At 43.4% G+C, this 22,104-nt stretch overlaps 8 protein-coding genes across 8 annotated transcripts; 6 read left to right on the top strand and 2 right to left on the bottom strand.

The window, feature by feature from the left end:
* Nucleotides 1–43: 43 nt before the first annotated feature.
* Nucleotides 44–6,461, top strand: VTP01DRAFT_68 (uncharacterized protein; the record flags this gene model as incomplete). The annotated part of the gene is made up of 32 exons (XM_069385740.1): nt 44–129; nt 191–315; nt 385–505; nt 561–645; nt 702–803; nt 861–968; nt 1,027–1,091; nt 1,151–1,277; nt 1,342–1,714; nt 1,769–1,794; nt 1,859–1,946; nt 1,997–2,214; nt 2,271–2,441; nt 2,503–2,565; nt 2,620–2,828; nt 2,886–2,980; nt 3,038–3,181; nt 3,240–3,385; nt 3,443–3,596; nt 3,653–3,704; nt 3,764–3,874; nt 3,931–3,958; nt 4,009–4,119; nt 4,182–4,198; nt 4,252–4,517; nt 4,575–4,634; nt 4,700–4,861; nt 4,926–5,294; nt 5,355–5,480; nt 5,544–5,851; nt 5,915–6,138; nt 6,200–6,461. The coding sequence occupies 32 exons, from the start codon at nt 44–46 to the stop codon at nt 6,459–6,461; spliced, it is 4,602 nt and encodes a 1,533-aa protein (XP_069244488.1).
* A 170-nt stretch (nt 6,462–6,631) lies between these two features.
* On the top strand, nt 6,632–7,637 carry VTP01DRAFT_67 (uncharacterized protein; the record flags this gene model as incomplete). The annotated part of the gene is made up of 4 exons (XM_069385629.1): nt 6,632–6,680; nt 6,738–7,244; nt 7,311–7,480; nt 7,539–7,637. 4 exons carry the CDS (start codon nt 6,632–6,634, stop codon nt 7,635–7,637), a joined length of 825 nt encoding a protein of 274 aa, XP_069244487.1.
* A 264-nt stretch (nt 7,638–7,901) lies between these two features.
* On the bottom strand, nt 7,902–9,596 carry VTP01DRAFT_66 (uncharacterized protein; the record flags this gene model as incomplete). The annotated part of the gene is made up of 6 exons (XM_069385518.1): nt 7,902–7,967; nt 8,029–8,132; nt 8,198–8,719; nt 8,788–8,865; nt 8,935–9,300; nt 9,371–9,596. The coding sequence occupies 6 exons, from the start codon at nt 9,594–9,596 to the stop codon at nt 7,902–7,904; spliced, it is 1,362 nt and encodes a 453-aa protein (XP_069244486.1).
* A 1,408-nt stretch (nt 9,597–11,004) lies between these two features.
* Nucleotides 11,005–12,607, top strand: VTP01DRAFT_65 (uncharacterized protein; the record flags this gene model as incomplete). Its single annotated transcript, XM_069385407.1, has 4 exons — nt 11,005–11,256; nt 11,324–11,408; nt 11,479–12,155; nt 12,215–12,607. 4 exons carry the CDS (start codon nt 11,005–11,007, stop codon nt 12,605–12,607), a joined length of 1,407 nt encoding a protein of 468 aa, XP_069244485.1.
* Nucleotides 12,608–12,823: 216 nt separating this feature from the next.
* Nucleotides 12,824–14,066, top strand: VTP01DRAFT_64 (uncharacterized protein; the record flags this gene model as incomplete). The annotated part of the gene is made up of 5 exons (XM_069385296.1): nt 12,824–13,226; nt 13,281–13,399; nt 13,464–13,671; nt 13,736–13,930; nt 13,987–14,066. The coding sequence occupies 5 exons, from the start codon at nt 12,824–12,826 to the stop codon at nt 14,064–14,066; spliced, it is 1,005 nt and encodes a 334-aa protein (XP_069244484.1).
* Nucleotides 14,067–14,349: 283 nt separating this feature from the next.
* Nucleotides 14,350–15,568, bottom strand: VTP01DRAFT_63 (uncharacterized protein; the record flags this gene model as incomplete). The annotated part of the gene is made up of 2 exons (XM_069385185.1): nt 14,350–15,143; nt 15,202–15,568. 2 exons carry the CDS (start codon nt 15,566–15,568, stop codon nt 14,350–14,352), a joined length of 1,161 nt encoding a protein of 386 aa, XP_069244483.1.
* Nucleotides 15,569–15,963: 395 nt separating this feature from the next.
* VTP01DRAFT_62 (uncharacterized protein) lies at nt 15,964–16,953 on the top strand (the record flags this gene model as incomplete). Its single annotated transcript, XM_069385074.1, has 5 exons — nt 15,964–16,179; nt 16,240–16,368; nt 16,432–16,512; nt 16,568–16,685; nt 16,748–16,953. The coding sequence occupies 5 exons, from the start codon at nt 15,964–15,966 to the stop codon at nt 16,951–16,953; spliced, it is 750 nt and encodes a 249-aa protein (XP_069244482.1).
* A 1,836-nt stretch (nt 16,954–18,789) lies between these two features.
* On the top strand, nt 18,790–21,287 carry VTP01DRAFT_61 (uncharacterized protein; the record flags this gene model as incomplete). The annotated part of the gene is made up of 7 exons (XM_069384963.1): nt 18,790–18,930; nt 18,988–19,072; nt 19,129–19,209; nt 19,273–19,367; nt 19,556–20,127; nt 20,190–21,089; nt 21,146–21,287. The coding sequence occupies 7 exons, from the start codon at nt 18,790–18,792 to the stop codon at nt 21,285–21,287; spliced, it is 2,016 nt and encodes a 671-aa protein (XP_069244481.1).
* Nucleotides 21,288–22,104: the final 817 nt, after the last annotated feature.

Raw genomic sequence — 22,104 nt, 5'->3', positions numbered from 1 at the left:
GAGAGAGCTTGCCCTCTCAGCTGGGACCTTTTTCATTCATGCAATGGGCAACAAAATATCAAACGTCACTGCGATCGCCGGCATCGACAGCTATGTGAGCGAACTGAGCGATGTATACTATGAGCGAAGGTATACGCGATAAGCCTATATATGCTCTCCTGTGGGTCACGTCTTGAATAACTCTTAACAGTATTGGCAATGCTCGATTCATGAAGACGATCCGAGGACGACAAAGGGACTCGCTCGTCATTGTAAAGATATTTGTCAAGCCCGATCCTTCAATGTCTTTAAAAAGTCATGTCAAAAGATTGCAAGGTTTGCTTTCTTTTCTCCTCTTTTTACGATATCGTCCAGATATCAACTGATAGACCTGTGCTACTTTAGACGAGTACGATTTACTACTTGACGTGCCGAACGCATTTCCATTTCAGCGGCTTTTAGAAACCGAAAAAGCAGCTTATCTCGTACGGCAATATTTCTACAGCAGTCTCTATGACCGTATCAGGTGCGCACAGTGAATTGCAGTTTTTTGAGATAGCCAAGCCCTGATAAATCTATAGCACGAGACCTTTCCTTGCACAAATCGAGAAAAAATGGATATCCTACCAGATTTTGAGAGGAGTCGCCGACGCGCATGCCAAGCAGGTAAAGTCGACACCGTTTGATTCTGAACATCGACGTGTATTTACAAAAGTTTCCAGGTCTACCATGGAGATATTAAAACAGAAAATGTGCTCGTAACATCGTGGAACTGGGTTTTCTTGGTCGATTTCGCGTCATACAAACCCACATATCTGCCTGAAGTAGGTGACTTTGGGGATGTATCCGATTTTGTGCTGAGACCTTATTTGGCTTTGAAGGATGATCCTGCAGACTTTTCCTTCTTCTTTGATACCTCCCTGCGTAGAAGTTGCTATGTTGCACCCGAACGATTTTATCAAGCAGGCACTGAAATTGATCAGAGAATTGTATGTTATAGTTTGCGAAGAAGACGATTGTGATATATCTTTCTTATGATCCTTGTAGAGAAAGCTAGAATGGAACGATCAGAAAAGCGAACTCACGCCTGAAATGGACATCTTCTCCGTAGGGTAGGAATGTGCTCTTGATATCTTTATCACGAAAATGTGTTAACGAGTGATTTCAACAGATGCGTCATTGCTGAACTCTTTCTAGAGGGAACGTCGATCTTCTCGCTATCACAATTATTCAAATATAAAAGTGGAGAATACAGTCCGGATGCAACCTTGGATAAGATCGAGGATGAGCCTATTCGGGTACACTCTAAACTCTAGACTTTTGTTTTAATTGGCTTAGACTCAGTATGTATTGTCACTGTAGAGTCTAATTCGGCATATGATTCAATTGGATCCGAAGTCTCGATTCTCAGCAGAAGAATATCTTGCAGAATGGCGCGGCAAAGCATTCCCAGATTATTTTTATACCTTTTTGCATCAATACATGTCTACCGTCACGGACAAGTCGGATCACATGCAGCAAAATTCAGGTGCTAGTAGACGTGATAAACAGCAGCATGACCTTTCGAGCTTCTTGCCAAACAGCGATGGAATTAACAAACGATTGAATGATGCCGACGACAAGATTGAGCAAATATACCACGATTTCGATAAAATTGCTTACTCTGTTACCAATAATCAAGATATTAACAGTACTGGTCGCTCCGCACCCGGTCAACGGCGGAGAACCCTATCTGGTCGGTTGTAAGTTTGCCCTTTCTAAGCTGCTATAAACTCATACATTCTCATAGATCTTCCTAACACAACTGCGTCAGCGGTAAGAATTCAATTCGCGTTTAAATTTGTATTTTCGCATATAAAGTAATTCAGGATCATTGAAGATAATATTGCCACCTACTTTGAATATACCTAACTACGAGTCTAATGGAACAACTGGCAGACGCGACAGTGTAGCATCTACAGGAGGAGGTAATATCTCGCAAGAACTGATTTACGATTTGATTTAACGACACCTATAGAATCAGGAACGCTTATTTTCTTATCTTACGTATGCTCCTTGATACGCAATACTTCGTTCCCGAGTTCAAAGATGAAAGCTCTGGATGTGCTGTTGGCCCTCTGCGAGCACCTGCCAGATGATGTGAAACTCGATCGGCTCGTGCCGTACATTATGGCTCTCTTGTCAGACGAAGCAGCTCTAGTGCGCGCAAATGCTATCAAGACTTTAACACAAGTGGTAAGTTTCATTTCTAAAAAGTTGTCAAAGATTTACGCTGAATATAGGTCCTTCAGCTTTGTATGGTGGAATCTATTTCGCCCATCAATGCACGGATATTCCCAGAATATATCTTACCTAGCGTGCAAGAGTTTGCAAAGGATCCTGATATTTTGGTCAGAACGACGTATGCGAGCTGCATAGCCTTGCTAGCAGAGACCGCATTGCGTTTCCTGGAGATGACACAGGTAGAGAACGAAGCCCATTTTTGTTGTGGCAGCGATGTCATACTAATTTCGAGAATGGCAGCTTTTGAAGAAGGATAGTGGATTCTCGGTAACGGAAATGGATGCAGAAGACTTTGATTTTGAGGTATGCAAAGGATTACGCGTATAACCTCGCATGGTGCCAATTTGTACACTCTAGTCTGTATACGATGCGTCCTTGCAAGATCTAAAGTCAGTCATCCAAGAACAAGTGACAATATTGTTAATCGATCCAGAGAGTTCCGTGAAACGTGCGTTGTTGACAAATATTACCTGCCTTTGCGTTTTCTTTGGAAAGCAAAAAGCCAACGATGTGCTCTTGAGCCATATGATCACTTATCTAAACGATAAAGATTGGATGCTGCGAAGGTTTGTTAAACGGTAATGCAAGTGTTTTCCCCATGGATTCGACTGACAGGATTGCAGCGCATTCTTTGAGAGTATCAAAGGAGTAGGCACGTGCGTAGGCGCAAAGAGTTTGGAAGAATATATTCTACCATTGATGGTCCAGGCTCTCACAGGTACGAGGCTGTTCATTTAGCCACCATGTATTCATCAACACTTAATTGTTTGCAAAGATGCGGAAGAATTCGTTGTTGAGAAAGTCTTGAATTCCCTGGCCAGTCTGGCTGAATTGGATCTTATTCAACATATGAAAATCTGGGAGTTGGTAGGAACAATTGCTCCATTGATGTGCCATCCGAGTGCTTGGATTCGATACGGTAAGAATCTAATATCTTATCTATGTGTCATCAATAACTGATTCCAAGGCATAAATAGGTGCTATTGGTTTCATTGCTTCCGCATGCAGGCATATGTCTCAAGCCGATTTGTGGTGCATCATTTATCCTCTGCTTACGCCATTTTTAAAGTGTGAAGTAGCAGAGATAAATGCAGCGAATCTTCAAGAGAATGTGAAAACACCTGTAAGGGGCTCTAAAAAAGACTAAAGTGAAGTCTTCATTGATCTAATGTAGACATAGCTGCCTCGTCAAATCTACGAGCAAGCCATTAATTGGGCCACAAGAGCCTCACCTCGATCCACGTTCTGGAAGTTTCAACAGGAAAATAACCATTCTCCTTCTAGCACTACATCGTCACCAAAGTCTGCTGGCCCTGGATTGCTTATACGGCAAGGTAAATTTGAAGAAAGATATTTTAATTGCGTTGAGCTGCTTTTAACATTCATCTAGGATCACTTGTCAGCAGTGCTGTCATTGGCCAAAGAGTCACAAGATCACATGAGTAAGTGTGAAGTAATGGAAATGCTACAACGACAAATTCCAACCCATTTGCTGCCACAGGGATGAAGGATATTTGGAGCGATTGCGAAATATGGGCATGTCAAGTGAAGACGAGGAAAAGCTCATGTACTTGCGAGAGTACCTTTTGAAAGTTTCTCGGTCAAAATTAAGGTAACTTTAATATGCAGATAAAGTACAATGGTGCGCTTACTGAAGAGTTCAATTAGTCGTCCAAAAAGCGCAGAAGAGCTGACTGTAAGTTTTATACCAATGAAATCAGATAACATTTTTTGACTGTATGCCAGAGCGGCGAGGTGTACTTGAAGAATTTACAAGTGACGCCAATGACGGTCTTTTTACCGGACCTCTCCTCGGAAACACAGTTGACTGAGATGAATACTAGGAGCCCGACACCGGTGAGTATACCTTACATCTTATTCTGTCATGAAGCACTTTTTGACTAACATATCTCACACAGACTAGTCTACCGGAAAAGTAAGTCCTTGTTTACAACAGCTTATTAGCAATTCGCTCATGTCGCTATTCAGACCAAAAGTGCTCCATACTCCTTCCAAGCAAGAGGTTTTCAAACTGAACAGAGTAGCAAGCGAACCTCACGTACAAGCAATACTTCCAAGCATGGCAGGAAGATCTTCCACGGAAGATACAAACTACGTGTCCTCGTCTCCTGTCGATATCACCCCGCGAAATACCCGTCAATCAGCATCTGCTGTGCAAGCAGCAAATACTACGCAATCACCTATACCAAGCCCAACTGATTATACCTTTGAACACCGTTCTCTCGAAAGAGCTGGTAAATATCTTCACCAAGGTACTAAAAGTGTAAGACTTAAACTTTGTAATTTTTTAGAAATATCAAGAAATCAAGAAGTAGACAATGCCATTGCCAGTCATCTTCCCAACCCAAGAGGTGCGTGTCCAAAGGAAGAAAATATTGCTAACAGAGTACTAATGAGAATCTGGATATGTATATAGTCGGATATGGACATTTGCAAAACCTTTTGCTCAAGATTGCCCGAGAAACATTCCCTCCTCATGTACCCGAGTTTACAGGTGATCCAGCCATTATGAGGCGGATACGACGATTGCCGCAGGGAACCTCACCTTTCCGTACTATAAACAACTGGAAGCCGGAAGGTATATTCGATTGAGGAGAACGTGTTTGTAATGTATTCATCTAACCAAACCAATAATAATCTAGGCAACCTCGTTGCTCACTTTGCAGAACACACCGCTGGAGTGAATCAACTGGCAATATCGTGGGATAATCTTCTATTTGCATCATGCGCTGACGATGGATCTATCAAAGTCTGGGACTGTTCGCGTCTAGAAAGAAATGTCACAAACCGCTCGCGAGCTACATACAATCAACAAGGTGGACGGATAAAATGTATTACCTTTATCGAACAAACTTACAGCATTGCGGCTGCCTCAGACAATGGTAGCATCCATGTATTCCGAGTCGATATTCGATCAGCTGGATCAGCACTCAAATTTGGCAAATGTATAACCGTCCGAACGTACCAACTGGAAGGCGAATATGCTGTTACAATACAGCACTTTACAAGCAGTAAGTCTATCTGATCCATTCGTTTGCATTAAATTAGGTAAAAACTGAAACTCTTTAAAGACGCATCGAACACTATGGCCGGATCCAAATCGATTCTGTTATTTGCGACGACCAAGGGTAACATTTATGCGATGGATCTCATAACAATGCAAATCTTGTGGAAACTGCAGAATCCAGTTAGTCATGGTAAGTGAAAAGTTGAAAGTTGACGTAACAAGCAACATTGCTGAATTTAGGTTGTCTACTTAGGAGTTATCACCTGCATATTGACTGATAGACTTCACACATGGCTGCTTGTTGGTACGACACGTGGCATATTAACATTGTACGATTTACGGTTCCGTATATCCCTTCGATCTTGGCTGCATTACACGAAGAGCAGGATTAATGCACTGTATCTCAACCGAGATCCAAGAGCTGAAGGCAGACAGGTGGTGATAGCTGCAGGAAAAAATGAAGTGTCTGTTTGGGATATAGTTCAACTGAAATGCGTCGAGGTCCTCGCTGTCAAATCTGGAGACGATAAACAGTTCAATGTGCAAACTGAACTGTACAAGGTAATAATTAATCTCCAGTCAATTGTGTTTTTGCGGGCATAAACTCAGAAACAATTTCTGCAGGCGCTAGATGCACCTAATGACTTTGATATATTATCGGCAACATTTACGGCGGATGAAGCCAATGTATCCGAAAATTCTGTGCGAGCGGTTACCTCGTCTTCAGACTGCCGGTTCCTCATCACTGGAGGCACGGACCGCAAGCTGAGATTCTGGGATATGGTCCGTGCCGAAAATTCATGTGTAGTGTTGGGTCTCGATGCCGACGAGCTGAAGCCTCGATACAGGTAATTGTTGAAACAGGCTAATTCCCTATATATAAAGGTTGGCTCACAAATAGGTAATCAGTGCCACTATGTATGACAAAATCAAGTTTCATTTCGAATTTGCAAATTTGCACCGCCGCCCACCAAGCTCGACTGGCTCCATCCACAGGACCGTTTTCGGCAATGGTCACAGCGTGCATCCAGGCAACGGGGCAACTGCAATGCAGCAGCAGCTGTTGATGCGCAACCACATGGACGCTATCACCGATATTGTTTTGACAGAAGTGCCATACCCAATGATAATTAGTGGAGATAGAGACGGTGTAATCAAAGTTATTGCATAATGAAACCTGAGAAGGGAGGTAGCACCAAAGCCTGCCTCTGTCTGCCTTGTCTACTCTCCTACCTTTTTTATTCCCTGTTGCACACTGTAGCAGTAACATGAGCCCTACTTAATCACCAATCACCCAGGTGTCTGAAAACAGGCCTGCTTATCAGACTTCACAGCCTTCCAATGACACAATTGAGACCTTTTCTGACGTCGAGGATCCGCTCCCTCCATTGTTAAAATTCGACTTACGAGGGACCCGTATGGATCTTGAACGTGATACCCTAGTAAGATAGATCAGTGAATGTAGATAGCCTGGTGCGGGTTGTAACAAAGAGCTTTGAGCAGGCGTCTTTGCCGGAAAGTCTGCTTATAGCGATGTTCCCAAACGGTCTAGTTCTTGACCGAGAAGGCGAGGACGAGCAGGGCGAGCAAGTGTGTCCTGTCGACTTTGATCCCGCCTGCTTAAAGTTTGTTTTGGATTTTTACGAAAAGGTGCAAAAGCAGCACGCTCAAGTGTCCGAAGAAGCGTACATTGCCAATGTGGCTGTATCCGGCCTGAGCCCGATGCACTGTCCGTTGCTGACGAAACCGGCCGTCATTGTTCTGCGGGAAGAGCTGGATTACTTTGTTTTACCTCAGCAGCAAAAAGGAGGACAACAACAACAGCAGCAGCAGCAATTGATCACCGAGCTCAAGATAAAAGCGGGCGATTACCTCAAACAGCAAGATTTGGTCTTCGAGGCGTTGCAGCGCAATATTGAAAAGGAGAACAACGTAGCCGAACAGCACCTGTTAGGTAAAAAAGAAAAAAAAGGTTGCTACAATGTCTTCGTAGCTTCTTTCAGCTAACGCTATACCCAAGATATGCTGTGCGATGCCGGGTTCTCCCTCGAAAATCACTGGGATTATCGATCGCTGGAACCCAAACGCACGTGCATTACCAGTCTGTCTCTGGTGCATTTAAAAACGACAGGTCCACAAGGCCGAATGTCTACAGCTCAGAAACTGATGCTTTTCTGGAGAAAACCAGCGGTAAGGAAGGATGGCTGAAAAACCTAGGAATGCAGCAGCATTCTAAGTTAAGACATAGAGGAAATGCTGGTGGGATGGATCGTACACTCAACTTTTAAACATCAATGTCAGACTGTGGGCCCGCCGGACATGGACTCTGGAGTTGGCTCTGATCTAGTTAGTAGGACAACATCCATCCCTATACCTTACCATCGCTTCAATTTGTTGTTGATATCCCCTCCCACCCCTCCTCTTTCCGCTGCATACTATAGTTGAATATCCCTTGTTTCTTTCCAGTAATAAGGTTATGTCATGATTTTCAGAGAAGTAACACTTGAATTTTATTTCAGGGAACAAAAGAAGAGAACACTTGGATATTTGAGTATACATTTACTGCAAACAATTGTTGTTGGAATTTTTACAATTTACAAAATGATGGATCTTATTTGGATGTGCGTGCAATCATTGCTGCAAGAGCTGCGCCTGTACCGTGGCTATCGCGGGTGCTCTGCATAAAAGAGTTTAGTTTCCCCGCCATGGACAACACTAAAGAGAGATGAGCAACTTACGCCAATGTTTATCTGGTCGACAGCTTGACCAAACATTTCCCGCAACGCGGCGTTCACACGGTTGGGGAAGTTTGGATAGTGCTCGTAGATGCTACCTTCAACACCTGCAAACTGTGTTAATTTCCTTGCTTTGAATGTACAATAGATGGGGGGCGTAAAACCAACTTACTGAGTGTGACGTTATCCTCCAAGGCGTTGCGTTTGTAAAGCACTGCACTCATAGATGCAGCGATTAACTGGGCGGCACGTTGGCCAACCAATTCACAGATCTTCTTGACGACACGGCGGTCCTCGATAGTGGTAGGTGGTAAGTTCAAGACGGCTTCCAAGATATGCTGCGTTTCTTCAAGTTGCGTTGTGCTGTCAGATTCAATCGTGCTCATGTATGATGTTTCGAAAAAGTAAGCCTGGTTAAGCTCTTTTGAAGAGTTTCCGTTGAATAGCAGGCGACGATCGACGAAATCAATGATTACATTGCGCACCAGCTCGCCAAGGTATAAGCCAGACACCATCTTTTCGAATATATGTACGCCGGCGTTCCAAGATTCTCGGTTGAGTCTGTTATCGTAGACCGTGCGTGGCAACAACTTAGGGTTCTTGTCACCGAATGAGCCCCACTCGGTATTGATAATCATCTCCTCCTCCTGAGTACCTGAGATCTTGCTGCATTCGCTCAATTTCTCCCAGTAAGCTTTCAGCAATCGTATGTTAGAGATACATGTTTGCACCAGCATACAGAGTGGAAGGATGATAGCGTACCTGCATTGGTACCGGTGCTGACTGTACATGCTAGCAAAGTATCCAAGCTTCTGTAGCTGTGAGCAAGGAGGCAGGCAACTAGACGGCAATGAAGCCAGATGAGTACATGGATAAAGAAGAAGCTATCACACAATCAAGTTACGGTACCTGCACTGTTCATTATTGCTTCCACGACGACGGGAGTCTGGAGCTTTCTCAATGCTGTTTGCAGCAGATCAACCAAGTTCTTTCTATCGGCGCCAGATATCTCGAAATCCTTTGTCCACTGAATTACAGATCCACGGTTTAGTGCTGTCTGCTGCAGAGGAAATGAGATCACAAAACCGAGTGCCATAGGAGGACCGTGGATGTTGAAAGGTGCAACAAAGCGGTCGACGGAGGCGGCGAGAAAATCAATGAGCTGAGATACAGGTCCTTTCTTCAGATCGTCGTGAATGTGAATCTTGGTCTGGTGTCTGATCTTGATCTTTCCCTGGCCGAGAAGATCGACAAGGTATATGCGGACGACAGATCCTGCAAGAGCGAGTTGGTTGGGCTGTGCTCTTCTTTTTTAAACCCTGGAGTGTGTCACGACTTGACTTACCGCTCACTTCAAGTCCGAGATATTCGCCTGTTTCTTGTCCAGTTGGGTGACGCGTAATCCAAGAGGGGAGCATGGGCACGCTGGCGTCGTCGCTCTGCAGACCGTGCTCCATTTCATCCTTAAAGTGTTTGGCAATGTCTTTGAGCTGCTGGGAAGATAGCAGGAACTCCTGCGAGAGTTCCTCGAGGGCTTGCTGCTGTGCGTCTTGCAAAGTTTCGGTTGTCATAGGGGGACAAGAAGAAAAGAGAAAAACAAAGAGTCGGAAAACGAGGCGGCCAAGGTCTGCTGCTAAAGTCGAGACATTGAAGTAATGGGAAAGCTGTGTGCAACGCGGATGCAGGTGTGAAATGCCGCCGTTCCGACATGCTACCCGCCTTCCCCCGTCCGTCTGAAGAGATAACGTCAATCACAAACGAAAGACCGAAACGGATGATGTCTCCAATTGCATCGTTCGATGTGCGACTGTGGATACTTCATTGTTGACCACATTAGATCGAGATGGACCCAATTAAGATGAATCATTGTATCCTTGCTTTTTGGTTATCACGTCACCTGCTTAATATATTATATCGACTGTTGCGTAATATATATTGTATCAGCTTATCCGTATCACCCGATATGGTACTGAAATCAAACTCAAAAGCAATAATGTAAAATATAGCGTAACAACAATAGATGGACTGCCTAGCAACATGACCCAGATTAGATGACAACAGCGAAAATATGCAAGAGCTGAGCTCTGAGTTGATCTCAATGCGGGAAGACGCTGAAAACGCCCAAAAGTTGTCGTACAGTAAAATTTGGCATAAGTTTTTGATGGGTCGTCGCGAAAACCTTGTTTCTCTCTTGCCCCTGTCCCTGTGTAAAAAAAAAACCAACCAAATTCTTTTGTTGTCTTTTGTCGATATTTTCATATACTCTAGGCTGTTCGACCGAAACCTTTACAATTGAGCGAATGGAGACTTGCACGCTGACAGAAAACAGCTCGCAACTTAAAATAGAGAACATGACTGAATGGAAAATTTGTCAGTTTGCGAATATCGTCTGCTGAAGCAGCTGCTATCCGCCAACCAACATGATGTTTTCCCCAGCAAATAAAGGACATACAACTGATAGTTTCGAAAACTCGGTATCTTTCAACTATCTCGAATTTGCCTAACGCGAAACGGCGTTTCAGTTATGTCCTTTTAAAACAATCTTGGATATTATTGTAAAGAACAGATCGAAGCGCTTCCAAGATGTACTTTTCAGGAAAGAAATATCTCCAGATACTATTCTCGCGTTCCCATTAAAGCATTGTTAACTATACTCAAGATGGAGAAAACATTATGTACAAGTATCGCAGATGTAACTGATTCTCCAAGAAATGCTTATAAAAAAGCACGTGATAAGCAACTGATTCTTCCTGTGAATTTTGGCTAGAGATCTTGGTGAAATGATTGAGCTTTACGTGTGTATGCACAGAAAAGAAGAAGTATAGGATTTTTAATGCAAGGCAAGGGGTATCTATGAAAGTGAAGCAAGTTAACCAGGCGCAGTAGCACAATAGGCTCGTAAGGTTAAAAGAAAAGCCGTTGCGCACGAACCACTAACTTGTCATTGGGTGGCTGACACTGTCTGCATTCGATACACCCATGATTCTGCCTCCCGTCGAGATTGAGATCCCTGGAGGTCTGTCAGTGCAAGACTATCTCAATGAGCTGGTCTCTTTTGTACATAAATATGAGCACCTCATTGAGATGCATGTCGTGAACTTTATGACATTTGACTACTGGGGCAAACTTGATCCCGAGTGGCAAAAAGCGCTCTTGCCGAGAGACGGCCAGGATAACGACTCGTGGATGGCTATGCTTTTGCATCTGGCAGCCGAGTATGCGTGCCCAGAGGTAATAAATACGAATGCTGAGAAGACAAAAAGAGCGAGAAAATAAACTTGAAAAAAAAAAACAAAAGGATGCGCCTGAATCCATGCAAGAGTTTGTACGAACATTGAAATTTCTTAGTCTAAACCGTCAACCTTCCGCGTCGAGCCGTGACTGTACGGTATATGTACTTTTTTCTATACATAGACATTATCTATGCAAAGGTACTAACTTTATGCTTGGAAGATAAATGCAATGTTGGCAAAGTGCTTCGACATGGCATGACGGTGAAAAAGATTCACGAGGTCGAAAGAATGAGTTTTTTGGTCAAGGAAACCGCAGCCAGGTCCAATGTATCTTCAGTTATGGATCTAGGTGCAGGCCAAGGGTACCTGTCACGCACAGCTGCTTTCCTGCATGGACTCAACGTACTTGCTGTGGACTCGAACGAAATCCAGACATGCGGCGCAAAAAAGTTTGACAAGCATACATTGAAAGGCTTGGCAAACGCTTTGCAAGGCGAAAATGGCAAAGTCAACAGCAACAAGAATGGAAAAATACACCATGTAACTGACACTGTCACACCTGAAAATGTCTCGCAGATATTGAACATGTGGAGCCATCGACGAGACGAACAATGGCTCGTGTGCGGTCTCCATGCCTGTGGCGACCTGACGAGTCTGATGCTTAGGCTATTCATACAGAGCGACAAGATGGCGAGCCTAGTTAATGTTGGATGCTGCTACAACTTTTTATCAGAACAAAATGGCTTCCCGATGTCGTTCCACGTAAAATCAGAGCTGCAGTTCCGTCTAAGCCCGACAGCACGTATGCTTGCCTGCCAATCGCCAGCGAGGTGGGTTGACAGGAAAGAAGAGACTGTGGCATCATTAGAGCATCACTATTTCAGAGCATTGTTGCAGGTAAGTTAATAAGCACCGCAAATTTGCCTTGATATCTGTTCTAATGAATGAACCTCTAGTATATCATGGTCGAAAAAGGACTCGCAGATCGTTTAAATGCGCCGGTTCTTGGAAGATTCAATAAGAAAAAGGATTTCGATTCCTTTCCTGTATACGTAAAGAAAGCTTTGAAACGGCTCAAGATACCCGAAGATTCGATAAGTCCAGAAGAAGCTGAAGAATACTACCAGAAATTCAAAGATGCTCAAGTTGACAAGCAAATCACAGCTCTGTGGACTTTACGAGTGCTTTTTGCACCGATATTGGAAAGCATCGTTCTCGTGGATCGTTACCTCTACATCAAAGAATCCCTCGCTCATTTGCCACCGAGCTCCACAAAAGGAGTTTGGTTATATCCACTGTTTGATCCTGTAATCTCTCCTAGAAACATCGTCGTTGTAGCTTCAAAGTAGGCGAAATTGTACTTAAATGCAATTAAAATATAAGCTGCCATCAACGAACGTAAGAAGACTCTGCTGATTTAGTTGTTTGGCCGGTGATACCCGTTTTCGGGCGGAGAAATGTCAATGCTGGTATTTCGAGCTTGGGGGTGGAATTGCCGGGCTTTCTTTCGCTCTCTCTCTTTCGCTCTCTCTTTCACACACACTCTCTCTTTCCCCAGGAGTGCAATGCTGAATCACACTGAATCACCCATAAAACGGCTTTCTCCAGACCTTGTATTAAATGTGACGACGTCTTTGGATTTAAAGTCTCTCTTGACGTTCGCCTCCACGTGCAAGCACTTTAAAGATCTAGCTTTGAGTGACCTGGTATTCCGTCGACTCGTAGAACGCGACTATGGTATCACATACAAGCGCCCTGAAAGCGATCAGACCTGGAAAGAATTTTACAAAACTTTATACACCAAGGAAGCCAAACCATGCTGCGCTCATCTCAGCAAAGTACCCGATGAACCGAGCGAGACAAAACGCGTTCTGTACCACGCGGCACTCGAGCGATCTCTGCGATGCGACTATTGCCGATCCCAAGACGCTGTTTACTTGAACCTTGATGCGTCTTCAGACGCGCAAGGTGCGTTCTTTTGCATTGTTCAATGTAATTATTCGCGTTGCTAACCTCTAGTAGTATGCCGCTCATGTCTTTTCGAAAAGAACGAGGAACAGCGGTTTCCTGTACAAATGGAAATGGCATCAAGTACGGTCCTGTGCTTCGCATGCAAAGATGAGCAGCAAAATCCTCGCAAGGTAAGATATACATATCCCATTTTCGTCGAGGAACGCTATATTGATCGAGAAACAATTCGTTTAGCTTGGTTGGGAAAATGCGGATCCAAATGAGCAGTACAAGGTCAAGACAGTTGTTGGCAATTTGAAGGAAGAGAAGGAGGGTGCATTGGATCGTCGACGAAAAGCAGAGCATCAACTGTATGTGCAAGAACTAAGACGAGAGGATATGTCTCTGAAGCATTACCTTGTCGAAAAGAATTGGGGACGTGCATGGATGATGTTCCGAACACGTAAGCATGCTGCAACTTGTTTCTTCGAGCTCAATCCCCTTTTAATAATGATCTCTGCTTCAAGGTGAAGGATCTCCGTTACCCGGTCGGATCAGTAACAACAAATTAGCTCGCAGCAATGGCTCACTAGATCCCAGCATACGACTCCCTGTCGATAAGTACCGTCCATCACCGGAAACGCATGCAGATATTGTCAGTGAAAAATTGTGGACCTACCTTGAAAAAGCATATGGTGTCCAGGGAAGAGCTTTCAGCGAAGGTTCGTATACATGCATAATTGACAAGTAGGATTCAACTGTAACATGTTTTCGTTAGATGATTTGCAATATCCTGAATATGCTCGCTTGCGTGCATACATTGACGATTTCAAAACAAGCATTTTGGCTTATCCTTAAAATTCATCGTAATTTTCCCTTTGTACAGTTGGCGAGACTTTCAACAATACCACCTGTTCTTATCTGCCATGTTGATGGAGAAAGGGCAAAGACATTATACTTTTTTCATAAATCGATTTTACATGCTTCAACACATACAACAAGTTACAATTAGAATTTAGAACGGTGCATTTTATTTTATTTATTTTTTGCCAAAAGCAGCCTGGTATCATTTTTATAGGAGCATGGAATGGGTGACGGATTGCATTTACAAGCGAGATCTTGGTTATACACATTGCGAAAGTCAGTCTTCGTAGTCCTCTTTGGCGTAGAGCGATGGATTCCATCGACCGGGCTTGTAAGCTTGCTTCCGTATAACTTTGATCCCTACATTGTCGTCGGCTTCAAAGTGCATAACGACGGCCAGCCCACGTTTGCCACTTTGTTCCCTATAGTGTAACACTTGCTTAGCAAAGTTGTATCGTTGGACGGCATCGTGAACGAGGCTTTTGTGTTCTAAACAGCGTTTGAGGTATTTTAACGGCAAGCTTGCATATGTCCGTGCCAGTTCAGTGAGTCCCTGAGCAGTCTGACAACGTCCGACTGATGGACTAGAAGGTCCAAAAGAGACTGACGTTTCCTTGGTTGAAAACGCACCCAGCTGCTTTGGAAGGGCCTGCGTGAGGTACTGTACTATGTGCTGATCGACGACTTTGGTCCATGGCTGGTGTGGCATGGAATGCAATGTTGCCATCCAGTAAAATACTGAGTTCTGCGTCAAATTTTGTCCAAGGATGTGTAGCATTTGATGCTGCAAGTTCTCCAGTTCGAGTTCTTGTGCTGCAATAAGTAATTCGAGGTAGAGCTGAGGGTTTTCGTTGACAATGAAACAAAGGTCATTGTGCGGGAGCGGTTGGTAAAGGTGACCGATAACTGTGTTGACAGCATCGGCTGAAACACGCAAGTCAAGTTCAACGACGTGGTGCGATCGATTCATTAAACGACGGTACAGTTTAGGTGATTGTGAGATGATAATTGAATGCAAAGCGTACGATTTCTGAAGGGCAGGTACCGTCACAGTAACGTCCGAAAACATGCCTATATTTTCATCACTCAAAATGCTTTCGAAGAATGCCAAACGTGATATGACGATTACCTTGCAGAAAACCAACATGGTATAAGTATTCGCAAAAACTGAATGATTGATTATTCGGGGACTTTGTGTATATTGGAGTAGGTCGTGGAGGTGCAGGGTGAGGCGGTGCGGGAGCTGCTGTTGCAACTGGCATAACAGGAGGTGGAGGTGGCGGTGGGCCCATGGATTGGCTGAAAAATCCGGGATGCTGATGGAACATGGGCATAGGCATTGGTACATGCAGCTGTGGATGTGCAGGTGATGAATCGTCGCCAATCAACTGCTTGCCGTTATTACCGTTGATGCCATTGACGTAAGCTACAACAGGCGCAGATTTGTAGTGGTCACCTCGATGAGTCATTATAGGTGTTGGCATGTCCTGAACCATAACTTTTGGAAGAGCAGAGGGGAGTCTTAATATGTTACAATGGAAAAGGTAATGTGTGTCTGAAGAAACACAAGACCCAAGCGACGCGTCAGTCTCTTTAATGTCGATAGGCGCTCCACGAGTATGTACCTTGCGTGTATGTACAATCGGATGCGCGGATGTTGTTTAGCGATCTTGAGAATCCAAGAGCAGGCTTTAATTTGGAACCGCTCAAGTGGGCAAAAGGGATAACGTAGAAACAATAAAGTGAAGAAACTGTACAGTCGTCCCTGCGCGAGGGTTGAAAAGAGGTGTAAAGTGAGACGGGCAAGAAAGAAAATCCCAGCAACGTTCCTTCTTGTCAGTCACGCGCTTCACTCCTATTCTCTCCTCGCCCAACCACACATAACGCTGCAATGTCACCTCTTCGATTACGCAGGGAGTCCAGGGTTGACAATACAAAGCGAGAGTACGCCGACTTGGAGTTCCTGACAGAACATTTGGGATACCAGCCAGTGACATTGTTGGACGCTTTATACAATGCGCACCTTGTAACACTATACCAGACAATAGAAAGTCTTCAGGAATATGCTGAAGCTATACCCGGTCTCACTCCGCATGCCATCGATTCTGTAAGAAAGCTTTGAAGTCGCATACGCCGCAGCCGTACTGAATTGTCGCGGATGTAATAGGCCATGCAGAGACTTGAAAATAAAGTTGATAACGTCTTGGATGAATCGTTTGATATATTCCAGAATTATTTCTATGAACACATACTGAAACTGCCTCCAAAACTCGATATTCCTCTGGAGCATCACAAGGTACATCATGAAGCGCTTTTGCAACGAACTAATTCATTGCTCACGCGGATATGGAATTTATAGGACCTGGATTTGGATTGCAACGAAGAACAAGAGGCCTTGCTGGACAAGGAATTAGCAGAAACCATGAAGACTGTACAGCAGGCATGTATACGAGTTCTGGGTACGACGTCTGTCTGTGACTAATGGTTTACTCTAGCAAAAAGCATTCAACTGTGTACTAAAGCAAAAACTGGAAGCATTGGATGAGGAAAAGCTTATTATACAAAAGTACTCGAAAGCCCTTGAAATTTTATCGATACCCAAGAAACGCAACAGTAAGTTGGTAGAGAAATGCTTATCGAGGAGATACTTTGGACGCCTTTGACACCCTTTATAGTTTATCCAATCAACGACGTGGTAAAATTTGTCCATGACCAGAGCGAAGTATTACGAGAGAAGGTGCTTGGGATGATCCGGCAGATAAGTCAGGAAGGAGTACTGGATCAGATCGAACCCGATGATCGTCTAAAGATGCTGCAACAGCGTGCAGAGCAGATGCTGGAAGCATTTCGACGAGCAGAGGAAAGGAAAATGAATGAATGAAATTGCAAATATCGATTCCCTTTGTATACCGAAATGTATCACTAACTACTTTATCACTAAACGCAGACTCTATTAAAAAAATAACCTGTGTAACATTCCTCTTTGGGCGCTGAAATCCACGTTTGGAAAGCGTTTCTCCTCTGCCATTGGCCGGTGGGGCCCTCAAATTCGAAAAAATCGCTGTGGAAGCACTTTTTTCTGGCGGCTGTAGTGATCTGAGGAGCTGGTGGTGTGCCGATTTTTTGATGGAAGACTATAGTTAATTAATTTATACATCATCCACATGCGTTGGATGGAAGAGTGCATAACACGAAATGGGCTACAAAATTAATGTTCACTTTTGGAGTTTGGGCAGACAGAACAGACACCAATCCGAAGAACTCTGAAAATTTTTGGGTATTCAGCATCTGTATTCCCGAACCTTGCTGTGTTTTCGCGCGATGCCAGGAGCGTTCCAACATGTTCAGGAGATAAAGAGGTGGTGAGCGCTGATGTTATGAACTAAACCGAAAATTGCGGGCGTACGTGCGCCGCGATGCAGGAGCACCAACAGCAAATCAAGAATATATTCCATCGAGCGCCGGTCTGAACAAACTGGAGTTCGACGGCGCCTGTGCTTGCAGAAGCGAAGCGGATGCAAAATAGCCGGAGAATGGAGGTTTATGAGGGCCAAGCGAGTCGAGCAAACGTCCGTTTACTATTTTGCTTTGCACCTACTACTCGAATCTGCTGAAAACATCTACGTCCCTCAAGACGAAGCGAAGCGAGTGTAGCCGCAGGCTAGTCACGATTATACTAAAGAAACAGCATTTTGTACGACTTCCTGATTTATCAGAGGATTTCCTCTTTTATGCTAAAATCCAGAGATGTCAATAGACTTATTATTTTCCAGGAGTTTCTATACTGATGTCAGCTACTATAAACGCCAACCGAAGCGATATTTTCTTCTTTATAGTATCTGTCTTCAGCGCGAGTCAATTTCCAAAGAAAATGTCACAACGCTGTAGTCACTGCGGAGGAATCGATCATGTTCGACGATCCAGTAGACTATAACCATACAAAGGACCCTACCAACATGTATGCGTTTGTAATTCTGTGCTAAGACATTCTGGATAAATCAAAATTGAAGCCTTAAGAATAACAATAATATTAATACTCATCCCACGAGATTATAGCTTCGAGTTCTCTGACGATATCATGGCTATTTGTTTTCTGACATTTGTAGCCAATCCTCGATAAGTCTGTTTCGACTTCTGAGGATCCTGAGCTCCTTCAACAGCCGAGAGCAAACCTCAGTCTATGCTCTAAGTTTGTCAATAGTATCTCTCAGCGCCGAGAATAAGCTCCATCATTTCAATCTACATGATAGGTTTTCTTTTTTTAAAAAAAAGACTCCAGAGATATAGGAAGAGGTGTTGAAATTATCTTTGTATGTCCCATAATTATTAAAAGGGAAGTATCTATGTCGTTATTGACGCAATTCAAAAACTCAATAGACTTGAGACACGATGTACTATCCAGACATCGGCTGAAATGATGCCCTTTTCATTGAAAACTTTTCCTTTTTGGAATCGGTCTTTGCCACACGTTATTCAGCGATACTGCATGACGGCCGTTAATGGCTCAGGCAAAACACATGTGAGCAGTAAGTTAGGCTATTTATGAGCAACCATTGGTCATTTTAAGCTTCTAAAATGCATATACATCGCGCATAAAGTAGAAATCGAGGACAAATGGACCTGGGTTTGCTAAATATGTCTCAATGAGTGCTATATTATATTATGGATTGGCAGCTTTACATCGCCGGAATATGATCAAGCGCAACGCACTTTCAGCATGTTCAGCGAGCAGGTTAAAATTGACGGACTTCGTGAAAAGCAAAGAGAAAAAGGTCGGGGCTGTCAAACCGGCCACGCCATCCTTTCTTTCCTCTTTGCAAAACAAAAACGGGCCGTAAAGGCAAAGAAAAAGCTACAAGTAAATTCATATTGCTTTACGCTACAATTTGATTCTCTGACTAATAATACGCTGTAGAGCGTATCCCGGATACGGGAAGCGATGATGATGATTTCCAAAAAACCGATCATCATATTAAAAAGAAGAGTTCAAGATGAAGCTGGTAAAACACAATACAACTATTATTATGGGATCATTCCATGTACTCACAGCTCGTAGCTGCTGCTGTATCCGCAGATAAATACAAGAGTACAAAACGAGGCAAGACAAAACCGAATAATATGACGAACAAAACTGCGCGTATGTAGCGCAAAATTACCATCGTCTTTCATTTTACCGATTCTTACGCGTTATGCACGGTAGACGATGATGCAAAGGAGTGCGCAACCCAGAGCAGCTCCGCTTCCGCAAAAACTGCTAAGAAAGTGAACAAACGCATACTCAGCGTGAAGTCGTCTGTCAGAGGAATAGGGTGGAAAAACCAGTATCAAGGCACCTTAGAGAAGCTCGTCGTTAAAGCCCACAACATCACTACGGACGCTTACAGCTTTGCGAAATTTATATTCATCAGCGAGATAAACAAGAACATGCCTCACGGTTACCTTTGGAGGACTTGCTCAATGTCGACTTCTTCTCAGAGCTTTAGCTGTCATTAACTCGCCGTTTCGAGAAGCGTGCACATAACGAAAATACGAAGCGGTATCGAGATCTCATCGAGAAATATCTCAAGGACTACATGACCCCCTCCGGCTTCAAACCCGAAACCTTTGACAATGCCCAACAGATTTCTCGATGCGAAGGCATGAGAATTAAGACAGCCTACTTGAACAGCGTCAAGAACTGCTTTGGAAATCGCTTGCGATATGTTATCAATTCGTTGCTGAAAGTCAAGGAGAACAAGCGCGGAATCACCGATGATTTAAGAAAGCAGAACAAAAACGAAAAAGAAATTAGATCAGCGATTTATGAGCAAGTCATCAAGCCCGCCCGTGAACTGAAACTTGCAATAGCTTCAGGAAAGCCTATGGATTTTCCAGACGACAGGTATAACAACGAAGTCCTGAGCTTTTACACTGGCTTGATCAACTCGTATCCATCCGGATATACGTTCGAGGAGGATACCATATACTATGATTCAAAATCAAGACCAGAGAACCATATCTATGTATACGTCCTAATGGCCAAGTTCTGCGAAGCAAATGATATCAAGACATTTCAGTCATTGATGCTGCGAACATCCTGGATTCCTTGCCACATGCAGATCGATACGAAGATTCTAGAACCCAAATACTTCATAAACCGCACAATGTCCAGCTTGATTTTGATATTTGGAAGCAAGTTGTCAACTTCGAGTCAAACGCATTCAAGAGCCAAGGTGTCGACAAATCCATTGCATTTAAGGGCACTATAAATACGGACGGCTTTGGCGTTTCCATTTGTAAGCAAAATTTTGCCTCAGGATTCGGCCGTAAACCAAAGAAGAAGGTCAAGGATAAAAAGGGTGAGTTCAAATATATACAAGATTTGGATGCGAATACTTTGAAGAATATACATCCAAACACCGTTTTTATCGATCCGGGACGAAGAGATTTACTTTACTGCATGCATCAAAACAGCACCACAGAAAAGCCAAACACATACCGATATACAAGGAATCAAAAGGCGCAAGACTCGAAAACCACACAGTATCGCAAACTTACAGAGCGCATCAAACCAAACGATGTCAAAATTTGCGAAAGCGCTCCATCTAAGCACTGTTCCAAAACTGTCGATCTCGAAAAATTCAAGGCCTATCTCAAGGCTAGGTTTGACGTGGCACCAACATCATCAACACACTATCAGATGCTGATATTCCGCAAGCTACATTTTCGTCGTTATCTGTATCGACAGCGTGCCGATGATCGTTTGGCGAAGTATCTACGGAGCAAGTTTGGACAAGATCCGGTCCTCGTAATTGGAGACTGGTCAGCGCGATCATCAACGATGGCAAAATTCCATGAACCATCACGCGGGATTGGCCTCCTCCGGAAAGGATTCGAGGCATATCTGCTCGATGAATTTAAAACCTCAAGCATATGCCCTAACTGTAACAATGCGCTGGAGAAATTCAAGGAAGTTCGGAATCCCAGACCTTACAGACGCGAAAAGATGCCAACAGTTACGTGCCACGGGTTGCTTAGGTAAATTTTATTTTGCAAATATTCGATGTAGCTATTTATACTGAATACATATTTAGATGTACCAATGCAAATTGTCTCCAAGGAAAGCATCGCCTATGGAACAGTGATTTAGCAGCGGTCCTGAACTTCCGCATTATTATGGATGAATTGTGTATAGCCCAAAAAATACCGAAAAGCTTCACAAGATCTGATACATAGCATCCTCCATAGCTCACCTCTCCTGTGTAGTTATCGCTGTACTATTCAAAGTACCTTGTAAAGATATAATAACAAGAGCTCTTAAATCTTGCCTCTACATAAATCCCGCTTCCATGAAGACTTATCATACATGATTCTATCGACGGAGACCAGCAGAGCATAGATCAAGCAATCCGTTGGAAGCCATAGCAGCTTCTGATGTGTACGATTGATATGATATACAAGCTTCGAGGGAAGACGGGTACACTACTGGGTTTCAGACTTACAGGGTCTGGGACATTGCAAAGCATTCAAGTATCTCACGGTGGAAATATTCTTTAAAAAGTCGTATGTTAGATTACATACTATGATTTGTGAGCCAAATATCTATATGCACATGAAACTAAAGTGGTATCATATAATCAAGCAGTTTGCTATGTCTTGATGTGTGGTTTTGAGCGCAAGCTCAATATTACATTCTTCATATACAGAGAAAAAGGTATTGGAAAACATACTTTGCGTTTACAATAACAATTGGCACGTTTCATGGCGAAAACGATACACTTAATTGTTGTTATTATTATCGAAAATCATGGGGAAAAAGGCTTACAAATTCCCTTCACAACATTCTGAGGAACTCGAATTCCTCTTCTAGCAGCTCTTGCAGTTGTTGCGCTGATGGTCCTCTATGGTATGCAACATTCGAATAATGCCAACACTGTATATTTCCCAAACATAGAATGCAAATGTAACTACTGATTAAATTGATCGAGTATATAAAGACGTACAACGGGATGAGAGTGAATAATAATAATAATAATCATAATCATAATAATAA

Source organism: Rhizomucor pusillus (assembly GCF_041956525.1).
Source record: "Rhizomucor pusillus strain CBS 183.67 unplaced genomic scaffold VTP01scaffold_1, whole genome shotgun sequence".
Taxonomy (NCBI): Eukaryota; Fungi; Mucoromycota; class Mucoromycetes; order Mucorales; family Lichtheimiaceae; genus Rhizomucor; species Rhizomucor pusillus.
Note: the sequence above shows the minus strand (reverse complement) of the source record. Positions and strands in the feature narration are given on the sequence as shown.